The sequence below is a fragment of the Chamaea fasciata genome, unplaced genomic scaffold (assembly GCF_029207755.1).
Source record: "Chamaea fasciata isolate MVZ Bird 193981 ecotype frontalis unplaced genomic scaffold, bChaFas1.0.hap1 SCAF_23, whole genome shotgun sequence".
NCBI classification, from domain to species: Eukaryota; Metazoa; Chordata; class Aves; order Passeriformes; family Sylviidae; genus Chamaea; species Chamaea fasciata.
Window position 1 is genome coordinate 7,485,303 of NW_027094108.1, and position 27,330 is coordinate 7,512,632.

The following is a 27,330-nucleotide window of genomic DNA, read 5'->3' on the forward strand; positions in this document are numbered from 1 at the left end:
GGAGGGGTGACACACATGAGAATGGGGACACAAACTCCTCAACACCACCAAAAATCCCTTTTCCACCCCAAAACACTCCTCAGCGTTCCCTACCTGGTGCTTGGCCGGGAGGGAACCCCCACGCTTGTACCAAGTGACAGTGGCTTGTTCCTGCCTGGCCACGATGCAGTTGAGGTCCAGGGTCTGTCCCTCGGCCACGGAGGAGGACGAGGACTCGATGCGCACCGGAGGGGTGACACCAATGGCTGGAGACAGAGACAGGAGGGTCACCTCAAGGACTGCGGCACTGCCCCTGCGTCCTCAGTCATTTTCTCCTGTCCCCACTCACGGTAGGTGCTGGCACTGCTGGGCTGGATGGTCACCATGATGGAGATCTCCTTGGTGGTGGCCCCACTGGTCACCCGGCACACGTACTCACCCGAGTCAGCTGCTGTCACCTGCAGCAGCCGCAGCCGAGAGCTGGACACCTGTGGGGAGGGGACACAGGGTTCACAGGGGCCATCAGTTCTGGCAAGGGGTCATCTGGGACTACACAAGGCCACTTGAGCTTGCACAGGGCCACTCTGGGTTTGCATGGGCCACCTGGGCTTATATGGGGTCATTTAGGCTTCCTTGGGGTCACTTGGGTCTTCCATGGGGTCACTCAGGCTTCCATAGTCATGGGGCCACCAGGGCCTGCCCAGGACCTGCCAGCCTTGCATGGGGTCCCCAGGACTTACTGGTCTTTCCCAGAGCTGAATGTCATCCCTATCCTCCCCACTTGGTGACATCCCCACTCTGTGCCCTCTACCTGGTGCTTGGCTGGGAGGGTCCCCCCGCGCTTGTACCAGGTGACAGTGGCCTGTGTGGGGCTGGCGATAACACAGTTGAGATCCAGGGTCTGTCCCTCAGTCACAGGGGATGACAGGGACGAGGTCTCGATGCGCAGCGGGGTTATGCTGCCTGGGGCTGTGGACCAAGATGGGTTAGAGACTGACCACCACCATGTGTGTGACCCTCCCAGGGACACTGGGAACAGTGTCACCCTGCATGCATAACCTCCCATGTCCTGTCCCCACTCACAGTAGGCACTGGCACTGCTGGGCTGGATGGCCACCATGATGGAGGTTTCTTTGGTGGTGGCCCCGCTGGTCACCCGGCATACATACTCGCCCGAGTCAGCTGCTGTCACCTGCAGCAGCCGCAACCGGGAGCCGGACACCTGCGGGGAGGGGACACGGGGGTTACTGGGGACACCTGAGCTTCCATGGAGCCACATGGGCTTGAATGGGACCACCAAGGCTTGAAAGGGGACACCTGACCTTTCATGGGCTACTTGGACTTGCATGAGCTACATGGGCTTCCATAGGTCACCTAACATTTCAGAGGCCACCAGGGTCTATGGTGACATGGGGTTTCCTGGTCTTGTATGGGGTCACCTGGGCTTATAGGGGCCACCTGGCCTTCCATGGGACCATCTGCATTTGGACAGGTCACCTCGGCTTGCCCAGGGCCATCTGGCCTTGCATGGGCCGACAGGACTTGCATGGGCCACCTAGGCTTGCCCAGAGCTGTTGGTCAGCCACACCCACCCCCTTTGGTGACATCCCCTCTCTGTGTCCCCTACCTGGTGCTTGGCTGGGAGGGTTCCCCCGCGCTTGTACCAGGTGACAGTGGCCTGCGCAGGGCTGGCAATGACACAGTTGAGGTCCAGGGTCTGTCCCTCGACCACAGCAGAGGATGGGGAGTCAATGCGCAGGGGAGTCGTGTTGCCCGGGGCTGGGGAACAAGACAGGAGGGTGACACCAGTGACCACAGCAGGACCTCGCCAGCACGGGCACCTGAGCCCTGGCTCAGTGCTATGACACATGAGGACCCCCTGCTGGCACTGCCACCCCCTGCCCCCACTCACAGTAGACACTGGCACTGCTGGGCTGGATGGTCACCATGACCGCGCTCTCCTTGGTGGTGGCCCCACTGGTCACCCGGCACACGTACTCGCCCGAGTCAGCCGCTGTCACCTGCAGCAGCCGCAGCCGGGAGCCGGAGACCTGTGGGGAGGGAACACAAGGGTTTACCAGAGCCACCTGGGCTTGCACAGGACTGTGCATCAACCCCAGCTACCCTTCGCATCATCACCCTCTGTGTCCCCTACCTGGTGTTTGGCTGGGAGGGACCCCCCACGCTTGTACCAGGTGACAGTGGCCTGTCCCTGCCCAGCCACGATGCAGTTGAGGTCCAGGGTCTGTCCCTCGGCCACGGTGGACGATGATGCCTCGATCCGGACAGGGACACCTGAAGCTGGTGGTCCTGCAGGGGAGGACAGAGTTGTGACCATCTATTGAGAACCAGCTTGTTCCCTCCAGTGCTGCTGAGCCCAGTCTTACCATAGGATGAGCCTGATGCAGCCACAACAGTGACAATGACAGATGCCTCCCGGACAGTGGTTCCCAAGCTTACCCGGCACACGTACTCCCCTGAATCAGCTGCCGTGACATGGGGGACACGGAGCCGGGACCCTGAAACCTGCAGTTGGGGACATGCTTTGGTGTCGCACAGCAGGGGACAGGGCAGCCTCTGGGGTGCTGCCCACCCTGCTGTGCCCTACCTGGTGGTCAGGGGGCAGGGAGCCCCCACGCTTGTACCACGTCACGGTGGCAGAGCTGGGTCCTGCCACCACACAGTCCAGGTCCAGGGTCTGTCCCTCAATGACGGATGGGGACGAGGACTCGATGCGAACAGGTGGCACCACCCCTGTGGGGAGCAAAAGGGGCAACATGGGTGGGTTGTAGCCCCACCCAAACCATTCCCAAACACCACTGGTGTCCCCCACCCTCCTCACCTGGCACCACAGACACCTTGATAGCAGCACGGGCTGTGCCAGCAGCGCTGGTGCCCACGCAGAGGTAGATGCCAGCATCAGCTGCCGTCACAGCAGGGATGACGAGCGTGGCAATGTCACCATGCTCAGTGCGGGACTGTTGCACGAGGGTGGGTGTCAGTGTCACCTGTGGTGCACTCACACCCCCTGGAGCACCCATGGGTGCCAGCACCCCGCTCACCTGTGGCGGTAGAGTGCCCCCCTGCTTCTCCCAGGTGATGGTGGCAGTGGGGGACCCCGAGACCCGGCAGTAGAGCCGCACCATGGAGCCCTCCTGCACCTCTGTTTGCTCCGGGCTCACCTGCACCTGTGGGGCACCTGTGCCTGCAGGGAGGGGGATCAGGGCGGTGCTGGGGGCAATGGCAGGGTGGGGACAATGGGGGTGACATGAGTGATGCAGATGATGAGGGCGAAGGGCACCATGGGAAGATGGAGGTGGTGGGGGTGATGGCGGACAATGAGAGTGATGGAAATAATGGAGATGATAAGGATGATAAGGGTGATGAGAACAATGGAATGATGGGGATGACAGAGACAATGGGAGTGATGGAGGTGTTGGGGGCAATGGGAACAATGGTGTGGATAAGAGATGACAGAGATGATGCAGATGATGAAGATGATAAGGGTGATGGGAACAGTGGAATGATGAGGAATGATGTGATGACGGAGATGAGGGGACAACAGGGGATGAAGAGGAAGAAGAGAACAGTGGGGACAATGAGAGTCACAGGGATGATGGGGACAATGAAGGATGTGAATGAGAGGTGACAGACAAGAGTGGTGATGATGGGATGATGGGGACAAAGGGGATGAGGAGATGATGGGATGGTGGGGATGAGGGGGATGGACAATGGCAGGTGACAGGGATGATGAGGGTTACAGGGATGATAAGGATGACAGGGATGATGCAGACCATGAAGACAATGGAGATGGACAACGGGGATGATGGGGAGTGACACAGATGATGGGTAATGACGGAAGCAAGAAGGGGTGACAGAGACAATGGGGACCATAGGGGTGATGTACAAGACAGCAGTGATGGGAATGATCAGGGTAACAGGGATGATGGAAATGATGGGGATGGGGATGATGGGGACAATGAGGTGACAGGACAGTAGAGGTGATGGGGATGATGGGGAAAATGGGGTCACTGATGATGAAGATGATGTGGACGGGGATGAAAGGGTCAGTGGGGTGACAAGGATGATGGTGATGTTGCTCACCTTGCACATGGAGGAAGGCGCGTGCCGTGTGCTGCCCGGTGCTGCTCCGTGCCCGGCACTCGTAGTGCCCCATGTTGGCGGGCTCGACAGAGCCAAAACGCAGCGTCCCACCCTGAACCACAGCCTGCGGCGGCAGCGCACCTGCAGGGACATGGCCTGCCATCACCCCTGCTCGCTGTGTCCCCCTGCCCAGTCCTGGTGTCCCCTTGCCCCAGTGGGCACCTACCGAGCCACTCAAGGGTGGGCTGGGGGCTGCCGGTGACCATACAGTGGAACTCGGCTGGCTGCCCCGGTGCCACACTCAGCTGCGCCGGCTCCACGGTGGCAGTGGGGGCGCTGGCGGTGCCGGCTGTGGTGAGACCCAGGGGGGCTTAGGGCTCGCCAGGCCCCCCAGTGTTGTCACCAGGCAGTGGGGCAGTGGGAAGCAGGGTGGTGTGGCACAGCTGGCAGCGGGGTGCATGTGGAGCCCCAGCATGCAGTAAGTGGGGGGAGCGTGTGGACCCCCAGGAATCCTCCTCTGCTGGCTTACCCGGTCTGTGCCCCTCCATGAACTCGACAGGTCCATAGAACATCTGAGTCTTCGAGGCAGCTGCAGGAGGGGGTGGGTCTCAGGGAGGTGTGCCCATCACCCTGGAGTCCCGGCACCAAACCTGCCCACCACTCTGGTGTGCAGGCACCAAACCTACCCATCACCTTGGCATCTAGGCATGAAACCTGCCCATTGCCCCAGTGTCTGGGCATTCAGTGTGCCCATCACCCCAGCATCTGGGCACCATGCGTGCCCATCACTGCAAAGCCAAGGTGGTGAGTGTGCCCATCACCTGAAGGACTGGGCACCAAGCAAACCCATCACCCTGGTATCCAGACATTGAATGTGTCCATCACCCTGGCATCTGGGCATCGACATCCAAACAGCAAGCGTGCCCATCAAACCCAGCATCTGGGGGCCAAGTGCAACTACCACACTGGTGCCTTGGCTCTGTGTGTACCCATCACCCTGGTGTCTGGGCAGTCAATATGCCCATCACCCTGCTGTTGACCATCATCACGGGGGTGAGTGTCAGGGCTCACCCTGGACATAGAGTGTGGCAGTGCCCTGGTCCATGTCCAGCATGTTGGAGCCGGTGCAGACATAGACTCCGGCGTCCTGGGGCCGCACACTGCGCAGCGTCAGGATCCCGTTGAAGTCCATGGCTCCTGCCGGCAGTGTCCCGTGGTTCTGCCGTGTCCACACCAGGGTGTAGGCGGGAGACTGGGGGGGACAGAGGTGGGGAGGCCTGAGGACATTGGGATGGGCACATGGGGGGGCATATGCCAGCTGCGCACCCATGCGGGAGAGATAGGCACCCAGGGAAGTCCCACAGAGCCGTGTAAGGACCCAAGGGGGCTCGGGGGCTCCACATGGGTACAGCTGTTCCTGTGCTCTGGATGTCCCCATGACTACATTCTTGGGTGTCCCTTTGCTGTAAGACCAGGTGGGCACCCAGGAGCATCTCCACACCCTGAATGTCCCTGCATACCCCCAGGGGTGCCCTGCAGTACCCCTGCCATGCTGTGCCCCCTTCCCCTCACCTTGCTCTTGGCGGTGCAGACGAAAGTGACATCAGCGCCGGGCTGCACCCGCTGTACCCGCTTCTCCTCCACGGTTACAGTGATGGGCTTGTCGGGGGTCTCTGTACCCACAGAGAGAGGTGAGCCTCGCTCCTGCCTCCCCTCCGTGCATGTACCACCCTCAGTGACAACGACCTACCGGTGACGATGACCTCGGCGCGGCTGGCATTGCTGTGCTGGAGGTTGCGGCAGGAGCACACGTAGACGCCAGCTTCAGAGGGCTGGATGCTGGGGAAGTGCAGCTCCTCACCTGGGGGGACATGCGGGTGACACCCCACACCTTGGGGACACCCCGATGTTCCCCCCGGGAGCCACCCAGTACCTTGTCGGCGGCTTTGGGCGCCCTCGGGGAGGGGCCGCCCGTCCTCTCGCACCCAGTGGTAGTAGAGCGGGGGGTCCCCGGTGGCATGGCAATGCAGGGTGACGGTGCTGCCCTGAGGCACCGCAGTGCGCAGAGGGTGCACACGCACGGCCAGCGCAGGCGGCGGCCCCGCGGGGACACAGCCCTGCCCCCGCACGGTGGGGTCACCCGTGTAACCTGGGGCACAGCTGCAGGGAACAATGGGGGCACTGGGTTTGTGGGAGCGTAGCGGGGTGCAAATGGGAGGAAGTATACTGGGGTGGGTGCATTGGGGTGCGTATAGGGATGAGGATTTTGGGGTACACAGGGTGGGTATATTGGGGTGTGTACGGGTGTGTGTATTGGGGTGAGCACATCACGGTGAGTACATCAGGATGAGTATAGTGGGGTAGTGACTGTATCAAGGCGGGTATAAGGGTGGGCACTTTGGGGTGTCTTTATTGGGGTGAGGCCATCAGGGTAGGTGCACTGTGTTTTGGGGTGTATACATCAGGCTGAGCCCTTTAGGATGCAGAATCTAGGGTGAGCTCATAGGGATGAGTACATCAGGGTGGGTGTAGCAGGAGAACATTGGGGTGGCTATATTGGGGTGGGTGTATTAGGGTGGGTATATTGGGGAGCACTTTGGGGTGGGTCTGTAAGGGGAAGGCCATTGGGGTGAGTATATCGGGGTGGGTATACTGGGGTGCATTAATTGGGGTGAGCATATTGGGATGCATATATCGGGGTGAGTACACACATGTTCTTTAGGATGCATATATTGGGGTGAGCACATTGGGTGGGTATATAGTAGGAGTACTTCAGGGTGGGTATGTGTGCGTGAATATACGAGGGTGAGCCCATCAGGGTATGTGAGGGTGAGGCAGTGGAGGTGGGTTTTGGGGATAGGTATATAAGGGTGACAATCAGAGTGGGTTTTGGGGTGGGTGTATGGGGATGAGCCTATGGGATGGGGTTTTGGGGTGGGTATATGGCAGTGAACCCATCAGGGCAGGTATAGCAGAACGGGTACAAGGGGGTGAGCCCACGGGGTGGGTTTTCGGAGGGGCATATTGGGGTTGGTTCTGGCAGGGGGTAAATTGGTACGGGGTTTGGGGACGGGTATATGGGAGTGAGCCCATGGGGTGGGTTTTTGGGGCAGGTTTTGAGGTGCCAGCTGCCTCACCGCTCACAGTACTGCCCAGTGTAGCCTGGCTCGCAGGCAGTGCAGCGGTACCCACTGCCTCCCAGACTCTCACAGGTCCTGGAAAACCTGCGGGGACAGAGCAAGGTGAGGGCATGTCCCTTCCCTGGCACCCCCAGCCCAGCTCCCCCACCCCAGTGCAGGCACCCACTGGTTTTCAGGGTACGGGAGCGGACAGGCGCAGGGCTGGCAGTCCTCGGGGGTCCCGGCGGTGGCATCCCCATAGAAGCCAGGGGCACACTGGTCGCAGAAGTCCCCTGCTGTGTTGTGCAAGCATCCCTGGGGGATAGTGGGGGCACCAATTGAAGGTGTCACGGTTGCGGTAACACCACGACCCCCCCCAAGACATTCGGAATGTGGGGCCTTACTGAGCAGGCGCCGCTCTCGGGGTGGCAGCTCTCGGAGTGGCCGTTGCACTCGCATAGCTCACAGTGTCCCAGGTACAGCCCCCCGCCCGTGCGCGTGTACCCAGGGGCACAGTCCTGCAGGAAGGGACAGCATTGGGATCTCCCATAGCCTGGGGAAGGGGCGTGGGAAGGGGTGAAGAGGGGGCTTAGGGGACAGATGGGTGATGGGGGTGCTAGGGGGTGATGAAAAGTGATGGGGGTGATGGGAACAATGCCAGGGGGAGGATGGAGGAGTGATGGCGATGATGGGGGGATGATGATGCGAAGACGGAGAATGATGGGGGTGATACTGAAGGGAGGATGGAGGGGTGATGGAGGGTCTGTGGACAGATGGGTGATGATGGGGGTGCTAGGGGGTGATGAAGAGTGATGGGGTGATACTGGAGGGATGCTGAAGAGCTGATGAGGTTGATGGAGGGTGATGGGGGTGATCCTGGGGATGATGGGGGGATTCTGGGGATGCTGGAGGGTGATAAGGACATGAGGGAGGGCACTAGGGGACAGATGGAGGATGATGGGTGTGCTGGGGGCGTTGATGGAGCATGCTGGGGGTGATACTGGGTGGGAGTATGTAGAGGTGATACTGGGGATGATGGGGAGGATCATGCGGGGGTGATGATGTGGTGTGATATGGGGGTGATGGGGGAGTGACAAGGGGAAGCTGGGGATACTGGGGGGGTGCTGGGGGCTAATGGGCAGTGATGTGACTACTAGTGGTGATGATGGTACAATGACAGAGGGATGATGGGCATGATGGGGGGAGTGCTGGGGGGTGATGGAAGGTGATGAGGGGGAGATGCTGGGGGAAGAATGGAGGGGTGACAGGGGTGAGGCTGACAGGGTGATGATAGGTTTGATAGGGGGATGAGAAGATGGAGGCCTGATGGTGGGGGTGATACTATACTGGTCATGATCGAGGGATGCTGCAGGTGGTGGGGGGATGCTGGGGTTGATGATGGAGACAATGATAAAAGGAATGGTGGTGGTGATGGAGGGTCACCCTGGGCTGATGGTGGGATGCTGGGGGATGATCGGAGGGATGATGAGGAGGATAGGGAGGTGATGGGCGTGATGGGGTGACACTGGGAGGGGCTAGACTCACCTGGCAGGACAGTCCGTGGTATCCGGGGGGACAGCGACATTCTTCCACCTCAGGAGCTGGGGGCAAGCCAGGCTGGGGGGGCACGGCTGTGTCCATGGCCACATCGGCGATGGTGGCCACGGCTGTGCTCGTGGAGTAGGTGGCTCGGATGAGGATCTCATCCAGGTCGGCCAGAGCCATCAACAGATGCTCCCGTGTTGCTGGCTGCCCATCTGGCCGCTGCCAGTATTTCTGCAGGAACAGGGGGTTAGCGGGGGACACACTCTGGGAAAGGGGGACATTAGAGACAAAAGCTGCCCACCAACTCCTACCTCCCGAAAAATTATCTCAAAGGCCTGAGGGGTCCGCGGAGGCAGGTCGGGCTGGTAGGCCACCAGCGTGATGTCATTGCCCTGTGGACAAGGGGGCCAAGGGGGTCAGGGCGTCCTGATGTCACCCAGTGTGTTCCCGTCCCCCCCCAGCCAGCACTCCCTTACTGTGATCTGGATGTCGGCATCAGGCAGGGGGGCTCCCTGTCCCCCTGGAGTGTAGGTCAGGGTGTAGCGGAGCCGACCGCCATAGGAGCCCACCTGCACCAGGAGATGGGCGAGATTGTGATCGCAGTGGGAAAGGGAAGAGGTGGGATGGGCATAGGGAGGAGGATGGGCATGACGGGGACGGGGATGGGGAAAGTGATGAGATGAAATAGGGATGAGGAAGAGGAGAGGGAAAAGGGAGAGGGGAAAAGAGAAAGGGGAAAGAAAGAGGATAGGAATGAGAAAGGGAACAAGATGGAGAGGGGATGGGACGGGACAGGACAGGATGGGATGGGATGGGATGGGGAAAGAGAAGAAAGAAAAGAAGGGGGATGATGGTGGGGACAGGGGATCGCACAGGACAGGGATGAAAAAGGCAAAAATTATGAGAAAAAGGGGAAAGGAGAAGGGACAAAGGGAAAAAACACAAGGTGAAAAGAGGAAAAAGGGAAGGGAGAGGGGAAAAGGCCAAGGGGAAAAGGAAGAAGGAAAAGGGCAGAGACGAAGCTGTGCCCACTTCCTCCCCAACAGTGCCCAGGGTGTCCGTGGGGAGGGGGTGCAGCCCCTGGTGGGGCATTCCCATGGCTCCCATGGGCACCCTTGTCCTCCTGGGGGTCACCCTGTTACCTTGTCCCCCTGGTAGGGGGTTGGCAGCTGCCAGTAGTATGAGTCAGGGGGTAGCTCCCCAAAGCGCTCGTAGGTCAGGCGGGGCTGGGGATGCCCCAGCTGCACCCCAAAGCCGCTGCTCACACGGGTGCTGCGCTGCCGGTTCACCAGGGCGAACCCCTGGGCATCCCCCGGGGCAAAGGACGTCCGGATCTGCAGGATCGAGGGGTGAGAGGGGTCTTGGACAAGTGGGGACACCCTGGGGACATGTGGGGACAACAGGGTACACTCACGGTGCCACGGGCGTAGGCGGTGCTAGTGCAGTGCTGAACGATGCCCATGCAGAAACAGGGCAGGCACCCAGCTGGCTCATCTCTGCTTAGGTGGAAGTGGTGGGGACGGCACGTGGCACAGTGGGGACCCTCCACGTTGGCCTGGAGGGGAAGACAGCATGATGACATTGCCCTGTCACCCCTCTGGGATTCGGGACATACACACAAGGCTCACCTTGCAATGACACTGCCCATTGGCATCGCAACCGTCACCGGTGCTACCACGCTGGTCACACTGGCATTGTGCACCGGGGACACCAGGCACTGAGGGGTGACACACAGTCAGCCACAACCCCCCTTAGTGCCATCACAGTCGACACCACTTTGTCCCTGCCCTGTGACACTCACCTCGGCATGGCTCTCCCCGCAGTGGGTCCCCCACATAGCCGGGCAAGCACCTACAGTGGGACAAACCAAAATGAGGCAGTGAGAGGAGCATTCACCCCAAAAACACCCCCACCCCACCCCAGCATCCCTGTCACCTCTCGCAGAGGCGCCCACTGTGCCCTGCGGCACAGGCACTGCATGTAGGCTGCCCGTCTGTATCCTCAAAGCAGATCTTTGTCACCCTGTGGAGGGGGCAAAGGGACAGGTGACACCCAGTCAGTGTTCTCAGGGATGTGACAGACCACGGAATGGCACCTACTGGGTGTCCCCATGGGGTCCATGGCAGGGACAGGGCTGGCAGTCGCCCGGGGTGCCCTGGGTGGCATCTCCATAGTAGCCGGGTTGGCACTTGTCACACTGGGGACCATCCGTCTGATCCCGGCAGTCCTGTAAAGAAAGGGGGTGCTGGCATGGGTGTGCCTGCCACAGGAGCCCCCAGGGTGTCCTCTGGCTGCCCCCAGCTGACCTGGCAGACGCCGGTGTCAGGGTGGCATTTGCTGGCATGGCCGTGGCACTGGCATGGCTCGCAGGTGCCCAGGTAGAGCCCGGTGGTGCTGCGGGTGTAGCCGGTATCACAGTCCTAGAGGGGACACAGTGGCAGTGTGGTGGGGCATGGCTCAGCATCCCCAGGGTGGTGGTGAGTGGACCAAAAGGTCTCACCTGGCACGAGGCCCCGCGGTACCCAGGGGGGCAGGCGCAATCCTCCACCTCCAATGCAGGCGGGCGACCGGTGGCATGTGGCACTGCCACATCCAGGCTGACATCGGCCAGTCTGTGGGGCCAGTGGGAAAGTCAGCACTGCCCTGCCACCCTGCTGTGTCCCCTCCTGACTCCACAAGGAACTCACCTGCTCTCCTCTGGCTGCTCTGAGTAGGATGCCCGGATCATGAACAAGTCCACGTCAGCCAGGGCCATCAGGAGGTGCTCGCGGGTGGCATCATGCCCATCTGCACGGCGCCAGGCGCCCTGTGCCACACCAGGGTGACATGGGGGCTGCCATCCCCCACTGCACCCAGCTCAGGCCCTTGGGGCATCCAGGGTGACCTCTCCATGGCACCCAGTCTGACCTCTGGGGCCCCCAGACCAAACTCTCCCCAGCAGCTAGCCTGACCCCCTCCCTCCATGAACCCTCTCACTGGGTGTCACACAGGGACCCCTCTCACCTCACGGATGGGCACAGTGACAATGGTGGGGACACCAGCCAGTGGGGTGGCACTGGAGAAGTGCTCCAGGAGGATCCCATTGCCCTGGAGCAGGACGTCAGGGTGCCGGAGGGGCAGGGGAGTGCCAGCTGGGGCCCAGTGTGTCACCGTGTACTGCAGCTCCCCGCCATATGCTGTCACCTGTGGGGACACTCAGCATGGCTCGGGGTCACCCACTCCCCAAACTGGGTGGTGGGGACACGGAGAGGCACAGAGGTGTCACCTTGTCCCCGGCGAAGGGTGCAGGCAGCACCCAGTAGTGAACGCCCCGTGGCAGCTCTTGGAAGGCGTCAAAGCGCAGCTCCCGTGGGGACACGAAGTGTGGCATGGCTCCCACCAACCGTGTGCCTGACAGGTTGGCCAGGGGCAGTGGCGCTGATTCCTCAGAGCTGAGCAGCACCTGGCAGAGGGATTGTGGTGGGGATGGCCTGGCATGGCACTACATGGCATGCCATGACACTACATGACATCACATAGCTCTACATGACATCACATGGTACAGCATGGCACTATAGGACATGACAAGGCACAACATGTCTGTTGTATTACATTGCACTACATGGCATAAAATGGCATGACAGGGCATGACAAGGCACCACATGGCATGGCATGGCATGGCATGGCATGGCATGGCATGGCATGGCATGGCATGGGTGACATGACATTATGGCATGGCACAACATGGTGCTCTATGGTATTACACGGCATGGCACAGTGTAACATGATATTCCATGCAATGACATGGTAACATGTATCATGACAGAACACGGCATGGCAGGGCACCATATGGCATGACACTATGTATAACAGCACATCGCTGCACGACACAGCAAGACATGGCAAGATGTGGCACAACATGGCATGACATGACTCAGTGTGACCCAGTACTTAATGGCATTTCATGGCATGGCTCGGCTTGACATGACACAGTATGGTCCAGCATGGCAGAGCACAATATGGCACTACTATGGCATGGCAAGCCATGGACTAACACATCAAGACAATGACAAGACATGGCATGACATGGTCCAGGATGGCACGGCCTGTCCCGTGCCACAGGGTACCTGGTGGCGGTGCCAGGCGGAGCTGGCACAGGAACGGGAGAGTCCCATGCAGAAGCAGGGCAGGCAGCCCGCGGGGTTGGCAGCGCTCAGGTGGAAGGTGCCAGCGGCACAGGAGTCGCAGAGCCGGCCGCGGACATTGGGCTGGGAGCACAGGGTGGGCAGGGATGAGCAGGGAAATGGGTGGGACTGGATGCAGACAGTGGGATGGATGCTGGGGGGATTGGTGGGACTGGGTACCCCAGGGACCAGTCTGGGTGCCGTGAGGGGTCAGACTGGGTGCCACGGGGGATTGGAGTGGGTCACGTGGGGGATGGACTGGGTGCCATGGGGGGGTTGCCATTGGTTCTGGGGGGATTGGACTAGGTGCCCCAGGAGTCAGACTGGGTGTTATGGGGGATTGGAGTGGGTACTACTGGGGGGTTGGGCTGGGTGCCGTGGCGCAGGGGGTGGGACTGGTGCTGGGTGGATTGGATTGGGTAGCCCCAGGACTGGACTGGGTGCTGTGGGGGGTGGGACTGGATACTGTGGTGGGGGTGGGACCGGCTGCCTCAGGGGATCTGACTGGGGGGTGGACTGGGTGCTATGGGGCAGAGGTAGGATGGGTGCTAGGGCAGGGACTGGGTACCTGGGACCAGGCTGGTGCAGTGGGGGATGGCAACATCCAGCCCCCCACTGCCCCCACATTGCCCCCAGCAATATTGCCCCACTGTCCCCCCAGTCCCCTGCCCTCACCTTGCAGCGACAAGTGCCACCTGCTTCATCCTGGCCCCCCCGGGCATCACACTTGACAAGTTCCTGGCCTGCAGGCAACAAGGGTGAGGGTGGGGGGCACCCAAGGGTGCGCAGACCCCCCAGCCAGCACCCTCCACTCACCAATCGGGGTGCACTTGCCACCTGGCTGGATGGGGTCTCCCTCGTAGCCTGGAGCACACCTATTGATGGGTGGGGGACAGGTGGGTGATAGGTGGGGGACAGGTGGGGGGTCTCAGGTGGGGGCATTACAGGGAGGGACCCCCACCCACCTCTCGCAGCGGCGGCCAGCGTATCCAGGGGCACAGGCGTCACAGGTGGCCTGGCCATCTGTGTCCAAAAAGCATGACTCTGAGAACCTGTGGGTGACAATGATGGTGACGCCAGGGCGGTGACATCAGGGGCTGATCCCTGGGGCCAGCACCCACCTGCGAGATGGTTCAGTGTAAGGACAGGGACAAGGGTGACAGGCGGAGGCTATGCCCTTGGTGGCATCACCGAAGAAGCCAGGTTTGCACTTTTCACACTGGGGACCCTCTGTGTTGTGCTGGCAGTTCTGGGAGAGGGACACGTGTTACAGGGGAGCGGTGATCCTGCGCTGTGTCCCTGTCCCCTTGGCACCTCGTCAACCCCTCCCTCCTTACCAAACAGTGCCCAAAAACGGGGTCACAGGTGCTGGAGTGGCCATGGCAGCCACAGCCGGAGCAGGTCCCCAGATAAGGCCCCCTAGTCACCCGCTCAAAACGGGGGGCACAGTGCTGGCACGACAGCCCCGTGTAGCCCACAGGGCACCTGGGGACAGAGCAATGTGACAATGGCATCACAGCAGCAGTGGCACTGAGCCCATGACCCTGCTGCCAGCGGTCACCTGCACTCCTCGATGTCGCCAGCTGGCCCCAGGCCAGTGTCCGTAGTGCTGGTGATGTCCATGGCCACGTTGCTGAGCCCCACGCTGGCCATGCGCCCGTCATACACTGCCCGGATGAAGATGCCCTCCAGCCCCTGCAGCACCAGCAGCAGCAGCTCCCGGCTCACCAGGGCACCCTGCTCGTCCTCCCAGTGGTCCTGCCAGGACGGTAACAGTGATGCCACAGCAGGGTGACGGTAATGCCAGCATCACCCACCTGCCGCCACCAGCATCAGTGCCCATCATCACCATCATTGCCACCAGCATCACCCACCCACCACTGGTATCTTCATCAGTATCTCCTTTCTACCACTGTATTCACCCACCTGCCACTACAAGACCCACCCATCTACACTGGCATCACCCAGCCACCACTATAACCAGCATCACTTATCCAGTACCTGCATCGCCCACCACCATCATCATCACCCACTCATCACCAGCATCACTCATCCATCAACACTAGCATCATCTCCCCACCATCATCATCACTATCCCTTCTCACACCCACCTCAGTGAGGGGTATGTGCCGCTGGTTGAGAACATCTGGCTGGGTGTCACCAGCACGCGCCCGCAGCTGCCGCCCGTGGCCCCACAGCAGCAGGTCGGGGTGGGTGGTGGGCTCGGGGGGCCCCCGGCCCAGCCGGTACCGCACCCCATAGCTCAGCGTTCCTCCGTAGGCATCCACCTGGCAGCACAATGGGCTGTCAGCAGCCATGCTACCGGTGTGCCCAGCCCTGACCCCCACCCCAACATCACCTTGTCCCCAAGGAAGGGCTCTGGCAGTGCCCAGAAGGCATCTAGTGCCAGGAAGCGGCGGGACAAGTCCAGGAGCTGGAATTCCTCAGTCCCCACATCCACATGGAGTTGGGTGGCCGAGAGCACTGGTGCAGATGGCGCTGCCGGCACCGTCACATTGACACCTGCAAGGAAACACTCAGCCCCTGCTGTGTCCACTGCCCCTGTCCCTTGTCCCCACAACTCACCCTTGAAGTCATCAGGGCGGTTGAAGCGCAGGTGGAGGCGGTGCCGGTGCCGGGTGGTGGCGCGGCAAGAGGTGGTGACACCGAAGCAGAAGCAGGGCAGGCAGCGGGATGTTCCTGTCACCTGGAAGTGACCCTCGGGACATGGCCCTGCGGGAGATGACACAGCTGGTGATGGTGACAGTGCCACGGTGGGATTGGTGGCATGGAGTGGGGAGGGACCGCTCACCGGGGCGGGTGACGGTGAGGATGCTGTCAGGGATGCCGAACACCATGCCCAGTGTGTTGATGGCTTCGCACGTGTAGGCACCTTGATCAGCTTCTTTCACGTCCCTGATAGTCAGGGTGCCTTGCCCAGCCTCACTCACGATCGACACCCTGTGTGGAAGATTTGCTACCCAGCGCCTGGCACAAGTGGAGCCCAGCACACCCAGGAGCCACACGCACCCCGTGCCTAGCACACGCAGCACCTGACACACCTGGTGCACTGCACATCTGGTGCTCTGCACACCCAGTACACCCAATACCCTGTACACCCAGTGCCCCACACACCCACACCACCTGATACCCGATGCCCTGCACACCAAGTTCACCCAGTGCCCTGCACACTCAGCGCCCAGCCCCAGCACAGGAGCCCATTCCCGCTGCATGACCGGCTTACACCCAGGCCCCGCCCCAACCTCCTCCCATTCTACAAGCCCCGCCCACCACAGACACGCCTAGTCGTTGGCCCCGCCCACGCAGTCCATACTCTGCAAGCAAGCCCCGCCCTCAGGTCCACCCCACCACCTCAGCCCTCAAACAAACCCCGCCCATACAGGCCCCCCCAGTGGAAGCTCCTCCCCTCGCAGACCACACCAAATCACAAGTTCCTCCTCCCATATCAAGCCACGCCCCTTCCTCCGATCAGCAATCAGCACCCCTTAGGCCCCGCCCCCAGCCCCGCCCACCTGTGGCTGCTGGGGGTGTGTCCCCAGTTCAGGCGCCAGGTGACGATGGGGGTGGGGACACCTGTGGCTACACAGGTGAAGGTGACGGTCTGGCCTGGCACCGCCCTCACAGACTCCCGCGGCAGCGTCACCACCTGTGGGGGCACTGCCACCGCCACCCAGTCATTGTCACCACCACCGGCACCACCCACACCACCTCTGGAGGACAGGGACACTGCCACTACCACCCTTACCACTGGCACAGTCACCACCCACCCGAGGTGTCAAGGTGTCATCCCTGTCATTCTGAACTGTCATTACTATTGGCACCACCTGCCCCACTGGCACTCCAGGAAACTGGGACACTGCCACTGCCACCCTGTCATTGTCACCACCACTGGTACCATCTGCTCTGTGTGGCACCACTGGAAGACGGGGACACTGTCACTGCCATCCCAGACCCACCCGGGGACAGGCTCTTTGACGCCGCGTCACCAGTCCAGCTTGGGGACAGGGCTCCCAGTGTGATATCCAACCTGGTTCTGTGACATGTCCCCAGCACAGCACCACCTGGGGGCAAGCTTCCAGCCCAGGGTCCCCAGCCTGGTGCCATGGCACAGGCTTCCCAGTGTGGCACTGCCTGGGGACAGGTTCCCCAGCGTGGCGGCTAGCACTGTGCCACAGCACAGGGTCCTGGACACAATGTCTCAGTACGGTTCTGTGGCACTGGGCATGGCTTGGGCACAGAGTCCCAAGCCCAGTGTCATGCCACAATGTCCCCAGGCACAGTGTCACCAGCCTGGTATCATGACACAATGTCCCCAGCCCTGGGCTATGGCATGAGGTCCCCGGGCAGTGTCCCCAGCCTGGTGTCACAGCAAAGGGTCCCTGGCACAGCTCAGACACAGCAGCCCTGGCCCTGTGTCCTGAGGACAGCTTGGGCACATTGTCCTCATCCTGGTGCCACAGCACTACATGCCCCCAGCATCACAGCATCCTTGGCACAGCACCCCTGGCACAGCAACCCCAGCCCAGCCTTGGGGCCCATGTCCCCTCCCTGCCAAGCTGTCCTCTCCCATGTCACTCACCGCATCCAACCTCGTCACTGCGGTCAGGACAGTCGGGCTCCCTGTCACACTGGTAGCTGGCTCGGATGCAGCTCCCGCTGGACACGCATCGGAATTCCGCTGGTCCACACGCTGCACCAGGCGCCTTGGTGGCTGCAAGGGGTCACAGCACAGTGTCAGCTGTGTCCCCAAGTCCCCACGTGGGTCCCCAAGCCCCCATACTCACGGCAGTCACTTTCGTCGGAGCCGTCGCCGCAGTCATTCTCGCCATCACAGCGCCAGAGCTTGAGGGCACAGTGCCCATTGTCACACTTGAACTCATTGGGCTCGCAGGGGGACGGGGTGCCTGGGGGGCAAGTCAGCACCCAGAATCCCAGAATCAATTAGGTTGGAAAGGACCTTTGATATCACTGATGACCCAACACCACCTTGTCAGCCAGACCATGGCACTGAGTGCCACATCCAGGCTTTCCTTAAACAACTCCAGGGACGGCGATTACACCATGTCCCTGGGCAGCCCCTTCCAATGCCCAGTCACCCTTTCTGTGTAGAGCTTCTTCCTAATGTCCAGACTAAACCTCTCCTGTACGCCTTAGGGCTGTGTCCTCTTATCCTTTTCCTAGTTCTCTGGGAGTAGAGTTCAACCCCCATCTGGCTGCACCCTCCAGTCAGGGAGTTGTAGAGTGGTAAGGTCCCACCTGAGCCTCCTTTTCTCCAGGCTGAACCCCCCCAGCTCCCTCAGCTGCTCCTCACAGGGCTTGTGTTCCAGACCCTTCACCGGCCTTGTTGCCCTTTTCAGGACATGTTCCAGCATTCCGAAATTGCAGGACCCAGAACTGGACACAGCACTCGAGGTGCAGCCTCACAAGTGCCAAGTACAGGGGAAGAATCACTGCCCTGGTCCTGCTGGCCACACCATTCCTGATCCAGGCCAGGATGCCGTTGGTCTTCTCGGCCACCCAGGCACAGCTGTCTCATGTCCAGCTTCTGTCCATCAATGCCCCCAGGTCCCTTTCTGCCTGGCCATTTTCCAGACACTCTGTCCCCAGCCAGTAGCAACGCAGCGGTTGTCGTGACCAAAGCGCAGGACCTGGCATTCGGTCTTGTTAAACCTCACATCGTTGGATTCATCCCTTGGATCCAGCCTGTCAAGGTCCCTCTGCAGAGCCCTACCCTCCAGCACATCCACACTTGCACCCAACTTGGTGCGGATCTCAATGCCCTCACCCAGATGATCAATAAAGATACTGAACAGGACTGGGCCCAACACTGATCCCTGGGAGACACATCTGGTTACCAGACACCAACTGCACCATCTCCCAGCACTCTCTGGGCCCGGCCACCAGACAGTTCCTAGCCCAGCACAGAGTGAACCTGCCCAAGCCATGGACTGCCACCTTTTCCAGGAGTTTGCCATGGGCGACAGAGTCCAAGGCTTTGCTGAAGTCCAGGTAGAGCCCCCTCAAACCCTCGCCACCCCCCAGGACCCACCGCAGGCGTCCTCGTCGGAGCCGTCGGCACAGTCGCGCTCTCCATCACACAGGTAATCCCGGGGGACACAGCGCCCATCCCTGCAGGCAGCCTCGCTCCCCTGGCACCCTCTGGCTGCTGGTTTTGGGGGACGTGGGGTGAAGGGGCGCAGGGGGGATGCTGGGGTGGTGCCTGCGGGGACGGTGCTCAGCGGGCGCGTGGTGGCTGGGCGAGCAGTGCTGGGGCGTGGCCGTGGGGGGGACTCTGGGGGCAGATAAAGGGGGGTTATGAGGAGACTTAGGAGGAATGGGGGTGAAGAGGGTGGGTTTGGGTGGGGTTGGAGGGGAGGGGTGCAATGGGGGTTTATAGGGAAATGTAAGGACAAAATGGGGTGCAGAGGGATTATGGAGGGGAAAAAAGGGGTGTGAGGAGTGTTTATGGGGGCATAGGAATAAAATAGGGGTGCAGGGGGACTAAAGTGAGAAATGGGGATGCAGAGTGCTACAGAGGGGCATACCAGGCAAAAGAGGGTGTGGGACAGTTTATGGGGTGCAGGGGGGTTGGGGAGAAATGAGGACGCAGTGGAGTATAAGGGGGTATATGGGAAAAAGGGGTTGCAGGGAATGTTTATGGGGGTGTAGGGATAAAATAGGGTGCAGGGGGGTTAAAGGGGGAAGTGGGGGTGCAGAAGGAGAGTATAGGAGAGTTATAGGTAGGAAAGGGGGTGCAGAGGGGGAGTGACAGGGCCATGGGTTGGGGAATGGGGGGCAGGGGGATTTGTGGGGACAGAGGAGGTTCCAGGGGTGCCGAGCTGCCTCACCACATCCCTCCTCATCGGAGGCGTCATGGCAATCGGGTCGGCGGTCACAGCGATATTCCACGGCCACGCACTCCCCACTCCCACAGGAGAACTCCCCCACGGTGCAAGCGCGTGGCTGGGGGGTCACTGTGGCCGGGGAAAGGGGCACAAGGTCAGGGGGTCACCCTGAAACATCCCCCACCCGAATTTGGCCAGGGTCAATACATGCCAGGACGTAAGAGCCAGCAGAGTAACACGGGTTGGGATGTGGTGCTCTGAGCCCCCCGGCCCCAAACCGCTCCAGAGCACCCCAAACCCCCCTCAGACTCCCCCCAAAGCCCCCCTGGGCTCACCGGTTCCCAAGCGACGGAACTGGAAGCCCTGGGGGGAGGTGAGGTAGGAGGCAATGGAGCCGCCGGCCAACAGGTCCTGCAGGACTCTCCTGAGCTGTGCCTCGTCCCCGTTCCCCTCTGAGCCCACATCCAGCTCCACGAACACATCCCCGTCCAGTTGCCTGGGGAACAAGGGGTCAGCACCCCAAAACAGCCACACTGCACCCCCAAATCGGCCCTGAGCCTCCAAAGTGTCCACATTGCACCCCAAGAAATCCTTCTCATCTCCAATTCACCCCATCACCTCCAAATGTCTCAGTCACCCCAAAAACTCTCTCCACTCCCAAAAGCTCCTCACTGCACCCTGAAATGTCCTCATTGCACCCCAAAAGCCCCTCTTTGCAACCCCAAACCATTCCCATCACCTCAAATCCACCCCAACACCCACAAAACCTCTCTGTCCTCTCAAAAGCCCCTCATTCCACCCCAAAACTTCCTCATTGCACCCCAAAAGCCCCTCACTGCTTCCCAAAACATCCCCTTCACTTCCAATCTGAACCCATCACCTCCAAACATCTCCATCAACCCCAAAACCTCCCTGCACTCCCAAAAGCTCCTTGCTGCACCCCAAAACCTTCTCATTTGTATCCCAAATCCTCCCCGGATGACACCTTGCTCCCTCAGGCCCCCCTGCTCCACCTGTTTTCCTGACCTTCCAAAACCCTCTGGGCCCCCCAAACCCTCTAAGCCCCTCTAGACTCCCCCAAGCCCCCAAAGCTCTTCAAGCCCCTCCACTCACTTGATGAAGACCACACTGACCACCTGTTCCCCAGGCACTTTGTAGTACTCCGACTCCAGCTGCCAGGGGGTAGAAAATGAGGGGGTCAGGATGGTCCCTTGGGTGCCCTCCACCCCCAGCAACCTCCTGAGTCCCCCCAGTCCTCACCGTATCCACCACGGCCTCAGAAATCTCCCGAAATTCCTCAGAATCAGGGTCCTCCAGCCGTGAGCTGTAGTCAATGCTGCGGGTGAAGTTCACCAGCGCCCGGAAATAAACTGCGGGCAGGGAGTGCCAAAGTTGGGGGATGGGGTGTCAAAACTGGGGGGATGGCACCTGCACACCCAAAAAAATTCCCCCCGTGACCCTCATCCAGCTGTCAAACCCCATCCAGATGTTCCTCCTGCTCCCCAGCTGTGTCTTCCCCAGTGATTCGGATCCCACCCAATGAAGCACAGGAAGAAGAAAAGTGGAGGTGCAGCAAAGGGGGGTCCCCAAAAAGTGTAACTTACTGATTGGGGGCTCGTCCTTGGGCTCGGCCACCACCATGCCCGCAGGCGCAGGGCGGGGCCCAGGCGCTGCCCCCAGGGAGGAGGAGGAGGAGGAAGAGGAAGAGGAAGATGAAGATGAAGAGGAGACAGAGGTTGAGAGCGGTGCCAGCAGGGACCGGCCTGGGGCCAGGTGCCATCCACAGCGTCCCCTTACCGGTGGGTGCCAGCCCGCTGCCGGGAGCCGGGGTCACGACTGTCGGTGGCCAGGGAACACCACTGCCATCCTCCCCGCTGCCATCTGCCATGGGCACAGTGTGAGGGTGGCACCCGCCCGCAGGGATCTCCGCATGTGTGGACACCCACCCATGGTGACACCCACCCACACATGGTGGCACTCAGTGCCACATTTGCCACCAGATCCCAGTGCCATCCACGATGGGGACAATGTGGTGGCACCAGGGGGGCATCCACATGTCCGACACACTCCCATGGTGACACACACTCATGGTAGCAATCACCTGTTGACATTTTACTGCTAGATGCTGTCAGGTCCTGGTGCCACCTGCCCTTGGGACAACATGGGAGCACACAGGGTGGTATCTACTCATGGTGACATCCACTCATGGTGTCATTCACCCACGGTGATGCTCACCCACTCAGTGCCACCCTGCCACCAGCTTCTGCCAAATCTTGGTGGCATCTGTGATGGGGACAGCACGAGTGGCACTCACTCACAGCGACATCCACCCACCCAGTGCCACCTTATCACCCGATGCCACCAGGACCAAGTGGCAACCATAAGGAGGACAGTGCAAGCAGCATCCAGGGTGGCACCCACATACCCAGTGCCACCTTAGTGCTGGATGCCAGCAGGTCCATTTCCCATCTGCAATGGGGACAGTTGAGTGAGTGGCACCAACAGATGGTAACACCCCCTGCCTGGTGACACCAATTCATGTCACACCCACCCACAGTGACATCCAGCCACACTGACACTCAGCCCTGGTCTCACCCCAGTGCCACCTTACCACCAGGTCCCAGTGCCATCCGCAGTGGGGACTGCGCAAGTGGCACACAGGGTGGCATCAGGACCCACCTACCCTGGTGTCCCCTGAGGTCCCCTCACCTCCAGAGGCCACCAGGTCCTCATCATCTGACAGGTGCCGGTAGTAGCGCCGTCCCTGTGTGTCCCCGACGTGATCAGCCACTGTGTCCTCGGGGAAGGCGTCGGCCCAGCCACAGGCGCCGCCGGTGACCTGGGGGATGGGGCCACCGTGGGATGGGGCCACCCGGGGGACACGGCCTTGCGGGTGCCCAGCCACGTCACCCCGCGGGGGGAGACCGGGGTGGGGGCGCGTGGCTGTGTGGTGGCGTCACCAGGAAGAGGGAGCGGGATGAGCTCATCACATACCCTCCACATTCCTGCACCTACCAGCACCGGGACCACCGGCACCGAGACATGTGCCGGCATGGAGCACGTGCCAGGGAGCCCAGTGTGCACACGCGTGTGCAGCGACATGGGAAGTGTGTGCACACGTTTACACTGCTCCACGTGTGCAATGACATGGGGATGGATTGTTTAGTGACGTGGGGACACATGCACACTGCCATACGCAGGAACCAACACAAGGACATGAATGCATGTGGGTTTGCACTGCAATGTGCACACGTGGACACGGGGACAAGAGTGCACAGTGACACCTGGCTGTGCACATGTTTGCACCAGCACATATGTGTGCACTGCCACACGCGTGGCCTGTCACAGGGGTGTGTGCAACCTGACACGTGGCTGTGCACATACATTGGCATGCTTTGTGCATACACCAACACAAAGGCATGTCCACACCCAGCCGTGCACACGTGTTTGCACCACCACATGTGTGCACCGATTTGGGGATGTGTGAGCACACACACCACGGCAGTCACCAAGAGGTGACTGTGCACAAACACTGGCACTGCCACACCCGTGCCCTGACACACGTGTGTGCCCCAGCTGGGTGTGCCCCGGTGCCCACAGGTCCGTGCACACGTGTGTGCAGAGCCGCGGGTGCCCCTACCCCGGCCCCGGCAGGAATCCGTCGCAGCAGCACTTTGCTGTGCAAACAAGCGCCGGGGGGATTAGGCGGGCGCTGGGGGGAACGGGACATGGGGGAAACACGGGGGGACAAGGGGGGGGACACAGGGGGGCACACGGAGCACGGATGGGAGGACCCAATACCCCAAGGGATCTGTCTGGGGTGGGCCCTGGTGGGTGTCAGACCAGCCCCCATGCAAGGGGAAACTGAGGCACAAGGCCGTGTGTGCCTGGGGGGGGGGGGGGCTCTGCTGCTCCCCACATGTGCACTGTGTGTGTGGGTGCTCAGGCCCCACATCCCCACATGTGTACCCAGCGTGTGGGTGCTCTGCCATTGTCCCCACATATGTGGCTGCTCAGCCCTCAGACCCGCACACACGCACCGAGTGTGTGGGGGTCTCTTCCACCACGTCCCCCAGCCGCACACCGAACCCGTGGGTGCTCAGCCCCTGCTCCCCAGCTCCTGGGTGCCCTGGAATCGCACTCCACTCGTGCACCGAGGCCGTGGGTGCTAAGCCGCGGCGCCGCAGCCCCAGCCCGGCCGGCGGAAGGGCAGCTGCGTGTCGGGTGTCCGGCGGTGTCCGAGCAGGGTCGGGGACAATCCCCCTCTCCGGTTACCGGAAGCCTCTCCGCGCCGCGGCCCCGCACCCCCGGACGCCTGGGCCCCCCCAGACACCCGGGTCCCCCCCGCTGCCGCCGGGGCACCGCGCCCGGCCGGACGCCACGGCCCCGCCGCCGCTCACATTTTCCACTCCGCGGCCCAAATCCTGCCCCGCACCCTGGGGAAAAGTGGGGGGAAGGGGGGCGAGGAAGAGAAGGTTGAGGAAGCACCGCCCTGCCCACCTCCCTCTTCCAAATTGCACCCCAAACTGGGGGAAGACCTCAACCCTCCCTTATTTGGGTGTTCCCCGCCAATTTGAACGTCCGCCCCCACCAGTTTGGACGTTCCCCCACTAAAATCTGGATGTGGCTCATCAAATCTTGAAGTGGCCCCCAAATCTGGATGTGGCCCCCCCGTTAATTCATCCGGGCGAGGAAGAGGAGGTGACGCAGCACAAGAATAATAACCGGGGGGGGGTGTTATTAATAGCAGTCCCCCCCCCGGTTTATTGTTCCCCCAAGGTCATGTTAAAAGGTGCTTGCCCCCTAAAAAAACCTTCCTCCCCTCTCCCGGGGGTCCCCAAGGACTGAACCACCCTCAGTTTGGGAAAATGGGGGTCACCCCAGGATTTAGGGGGACTGCCAGCACAGCTGGCGGGATGCTGGTCCCGGGGGAGCACAGGCAGCTGCTCTGCCCCGCTCCCCCCCCCCACCCCTCGCCGCCCCCGGGATTTGGGGGTGAAACAGCTGCGGGGGCAAAGCCACAGCCGGGCAGACAGGGGGGCCCCAAATATGTGTCTCCCCTCCTCCCTCCCTCCCTTGCATTCCTCCCTGTTGGCATTGCCTAATTTGTTCCGAAAGGGCTTGGACTGGGGGAGTCGATCTGGACGTTATTGGGGTAAATGGGCTTTGGAGGGGAGACTTTTTTTGGGGGGGTGATTTTCTGCGGGGAGATTGATGGGGGGCTGATGGGTTTTTGGGGAGGGAGATGGGTTTTGGAGAGTGGAGATGAGTTGTGGGGGGCTGATGGGTTTTGGGGGGGGAAAATGGATTTTTGGGGGAAGGGATATGGGTTTTTTGGGGAGGAAACGGGTTGGGGGGGAGATGGAGTTTTTTGGGGGGGATAGAATAGATTTTGGGGGGGGATTTTTTGGGGGAGTAGATTTTTCTGTGGGATAACAAGACTTTTGGAGGAATGTCGGGTTTTGATGGTCAGAGGGAAACCCAGGAGTCATGGCAAGGACCCAGCGTCTGAGCTGACCTTCCTCCCCTGCTTCCTCCTCCTCCTCCTCATCCCAGCCGGGCCATCTTTGGTGATGGGAAAGAGCCGAAGGCAAGAGGCCATGTGCGCTGCGGGCGGAGGGTCCCCAAGTGCCCCCGAGTAACCCTAGGCGGCCCCAAATGCCCCTAGGTGTCCCCAAATGCCCCCAGGTGCACCCAGGTGTGACACGAGCCTCCACAGCAGCGCGGGGTCCCCCAAAGCGGCCTTGGCCCTGCCCCCCTCCATGTGTGCCCCGGGCACACGAGTGTGCAAGAGCGCGCTTGCACGCGGGGAGGGTGTGCGTGGGGTGTCCCCCCCTTCCCCAGCCCTTCCCCCCGGGCAGGGTGATCTTATCGCACATTCCTGCTTCGCCTTCCCCTTCCCCCCCACCAAATTAACTCTTTGCAACCCTTGGGGGTGGCACCCCCACGCCCCACCCCACTCCAAACCCCTCCGCGGGCCGCGTGGGAACCCCACCCCGTGTTTGTAGGGAGATGTACAGCCCAGCATCCCGGCCAGGGGGGTTTTGGGGGTGCTCGGTCCGTAAATCCCCCCGTGCCTCAGCAGAATGGGGTAAAGTGTGGATCCCCCCCTTTGTCCCCGCCAGCGCCCCAGACGTGGGTGGGAGCCCCACGGAAAGCGGGGGGGGGCCGAGCTGCCAGCACGGCCCCGAGCACAAGGCCCCTCTGTTCTCCACCCCGGGCACCCGCCCAACCCCAAACCACCCCCCTGCTCCCCTCCAACCTCGGGCCCCCCCTTCCACCTCGCCATCACCCCCGCACTCCACTGAGGGAACCCCCCGTAAATCGGGAGTGCGCAGCCCCAGGGCGCAAACCGAGGGGTACCCAGAGGTGTCAGTCACTGCCCCACTGCCCCCAGCAGGGTGGGCACCCCCCCCAGGGACACTCTCAGACGCAGCGCCCCCCCCCGGGGGTATTTTGGGACGGTTATTTTTAGGGTGACCGGCGCCACCATCACCCTTTAAATTTAGCTGGGGCGGGGGATGGGGTGGGGGTGCGGATGGGGTAGGGGGGGCACCCCAAAAGCAGGATGAGCCCCTATAAATGACTCCCACCCACGGCGTGGTATGGGGGCGAGGGGGGGCAGGGGGCTGGACCATCGTGGGTGGCTTTATGGGGTGATGGGAACCATCCCCACTCTGGGGTCATGGGGGACCCCAATTCCCTGAAGAAACAGGGCGGGGTGATGAGGACCCCCCCGACTGGGGCCTCTACATGGGGGTCATGGGGACCCCAGTTGCATAGGGGTATAGGGATGGGTGACCCTGTGTACCCCCAGTCCCTGGGGGGCCTCAAGTCCCATAAAGGACATTTATGGGACATTCCCGCTCCGGGGACCCCAACTCCTGTAGGGGACCCCAGCTACAAGGAAGTCCAACTCCTGGGACCCTGACTCCTTTCGGGGATTCCAGCTCCTTGGGGGGACTCCAACTCCCACAAGGGACCTCAATTCCTTTAAGAGACCCCAAGTCCGCGGCTAGAGATCCCAGCTCCCTTCAGGTACCCCAAATCCTTTACAGGTCCCCAACTCCTTGGCGGGACCCCAACTCCAGGGCCCCCAACTCCTTTACGGGATCTCCCAGCTCGGCGAGGGGACCCCAACCCCGCGCGCTCGGGCCCCCCGGCCCCACTCACCACCAGGAGAGTCCCGAGCAGCAGGAGGGTCCCCAGCGCCGCCGGGCCCCGCCGCCCCATCGCGCTCCGGCCCCGCTCCGGCCCCGCCGAGATCGCTCCGCTCGCTCCGCTCCGGTCGCGCCGCCGCCCCGGGGCCGCCCCGCCCCCCCGGCCCCCCCGGCCCACGGGGCGGGGCCATGGAGCGCGCGCCCACGGGGGACACGGGGGACACGGGGGACACGGGGGCGTCAGCGAGGACACGTGGGGGCGTAGGGACACTGTGGGACACCCCGTGGAACTTATACAGGGACACCAGGGCGGCACGGGGGCACAGGCGGGGGCGCAGAGACACCTTGGGACACCCCTGGGAACTTGCATTGGGACACGGACACACGTGGGACA

General features: G+C 61.5%; 1 protein-coding gene across 3 annotated transcripts in view; it reads right to left on the reverse strand.

Annotated features, from left to right (window-relative positions):
• HSPG2 (heparan sulfate proteoglycan 2) overlaps positions 1-27,050 on the reverse strand; it is a 40,337-nt gene extending 13,287 nt beyond the window's left edge. Inside the window, exons 1-58 of one of the 3 annotated variants that reach the window (XM_066202775.1) lie at positions 26,950-27,050; positions 22,486-22,615; positions 21,574-21,657; positions 21,381-21,446; positions 21,037-21,146; positions 20,890-20,948; positions 20,112-20,272; positions 19,780-19,905; positions 18,981-19,223; positions 17,716-17,835; positions 17,511-17,642; positions 16,444-16,588; positions 15,723-15,871; positions 15,497-15,643; positions 15,270-15,433; positions 15,022-15,198; positions 14,472-14,668; positions 14,248-14,395; positions 14,032-14,159; positions 13,876-13,962; positions 13,727-13,785; positions 13,586-13,653; positions 12,854-12,994; positions 12,013-12,189; positions 11,751-11,930; positions 11,435-11,553; positions 11,248-11,359; positions 11,054-11,167; positions 10,847-10,974; positions 10,683-10,769; positions 10,549-10,598; positions 10,376-10,464; positions 10,162-10,302; positions 9,890-10,081; positions 9,224-9,316; positions 9,059-9,139; positions 8,748-8,978; positions 7,607-7,720; positions 7,390-7,517; positions 7,221-7,307; positions 6,017-6,243; positions 5,834-5,944; positions 5,656-5,756; positions 5,155-5,335; positions 4,613-4,672; positions 4,310-4,432; positions 4,084-4,224; positions 3,042-3,184; positions 2,822-2,957; positions 2,588-2,733; positions 2,367-2,505; positions 2,135-2,289; positions 1,892-2,030; positions 1,607-1,758; positions 1,063-1,201; positions 791-948; positions 329-467; positions 94-245 (exon numbers count right to left, since the gene is read on the reverse strand). In XM_066202775.1, the coding sequence (XP_066058872.1) occupies positions 94-245; positions 329-467; positions 791-948; positions 1,063-1,201; positions 1,607-1,758; positions 1,892-2,030; positions 2,135-2,289; positions 2,367-2,505; positions 2,588-2,733; positions 2,822-2,957; positions 3,042-3,184; positions 4,084-4,224; positions 4,310-4,432; positions 4,613-4,672; positions 5,155-5,335; positions 5,656-5,756; positions 5,834-5,944; positions 6,017-6,243; positions 7,221-7,307; positions 7,390-7,517; positions 7,607-7,720; positions 8,748-8,978; positions 9,059-9,139; positions 9,224-9,316; positions 9,890-10,081; positions 10,162-10,302; positions 10,376-10,464; positions 10,549-10,598; positions 10,683-10,769; positions 10,847-10,974; positions 11,054-11,167; positions 11,248-11,359; positions 11,435-11,553; positions 11,751-11,930; positions 12,013-12,189; positions 12,854-12,994; positions 13,586-13,653; positions 13,727-13,785; positions 13,876-13,962; positions 14,032-14,159; positions 14,248-14,395; positions 14,472-14,668; positions 15,022-15,198; positions 15,270-15,433; positions 15,497-15,643; positions 15,723-15,871; positions 16,444-16,588; positions 17,511-17,642; positions 17,716-17,835; positions 18,981-19,223; positions 19,780-19,905; positions 20,112-20,272; positions 20,890-20,948; positions 21,037-21,146; positions 21,381-21,446; positions 21,574-21,657; positions 22,486-22,615; positions 26,950-27,009 (7,566 nt within the window). In that variant the 5' untranslated portion in view covers positions 27,010-27,050. Of the gene's footprint in view, positions 1-93; positions 246-328; positions 468-790; positions 949-1,062; positions 1,202-1,606; positions 1,759-1,891; positions 2,031-2,134; positions 2,290-2,366; positions 2,506-2,587; positions 2,734-2,821; positions 2,958-3,041; positions 3,185-4,083; positions 4,240-4,309; positions 4,433-4,612; positions 4,673-5,154; positions 5,336-5,655; positions 5,757-5,833; positions 5,945-6,016; positions 6,244-7,220; positions 7,308-7,389; positions 7,518-7,606; positions 7,721-8,747; positions 8,979-9,058; positions 9,140-9,223; positions 9,317-9,889; positions 10,082-10,161; positions 10,303-10,375; positions 10,465-10,548; positions 10,599-10,682; positions 10,770-10,846; positions 10,975-11,053; positions 11,168-11,247; positions 11,360-11,434; positions 11,554-11,750; positions 11,931-12,012; positions 12,190-12,853; positions 12,995-13,585; positions 13,654-13,726; positions 13,786-13,875; positions 13,963-14,031; positions 14,160-14,247; positions 14,396-14,471; positions 14,669-15,021; positions 15,199-15,269; positions 15,434-15,496; positions 15,644-15,722; positions 15,872-16,443; positions 16,589-17,510; positions 17,643-17,715; positions 17,836-18,980; positions 19,224-19,779; positions 19,906-20,111; positions 20,273-20,889; positions 20,949-21,036; positions 21,147-21,380; positions 21,447-21,573; positions 21,658-22,485; positions 22,616-26,949 lie in introns of all 3 variants that reach the window. The other 2 variants (XM_066202777.1, XM_066202776.1) reach the window with 2 other exon arrangements.
• Between the last annotated feature and the right edge of the window lie 280 nt (positions 27,051-27,330).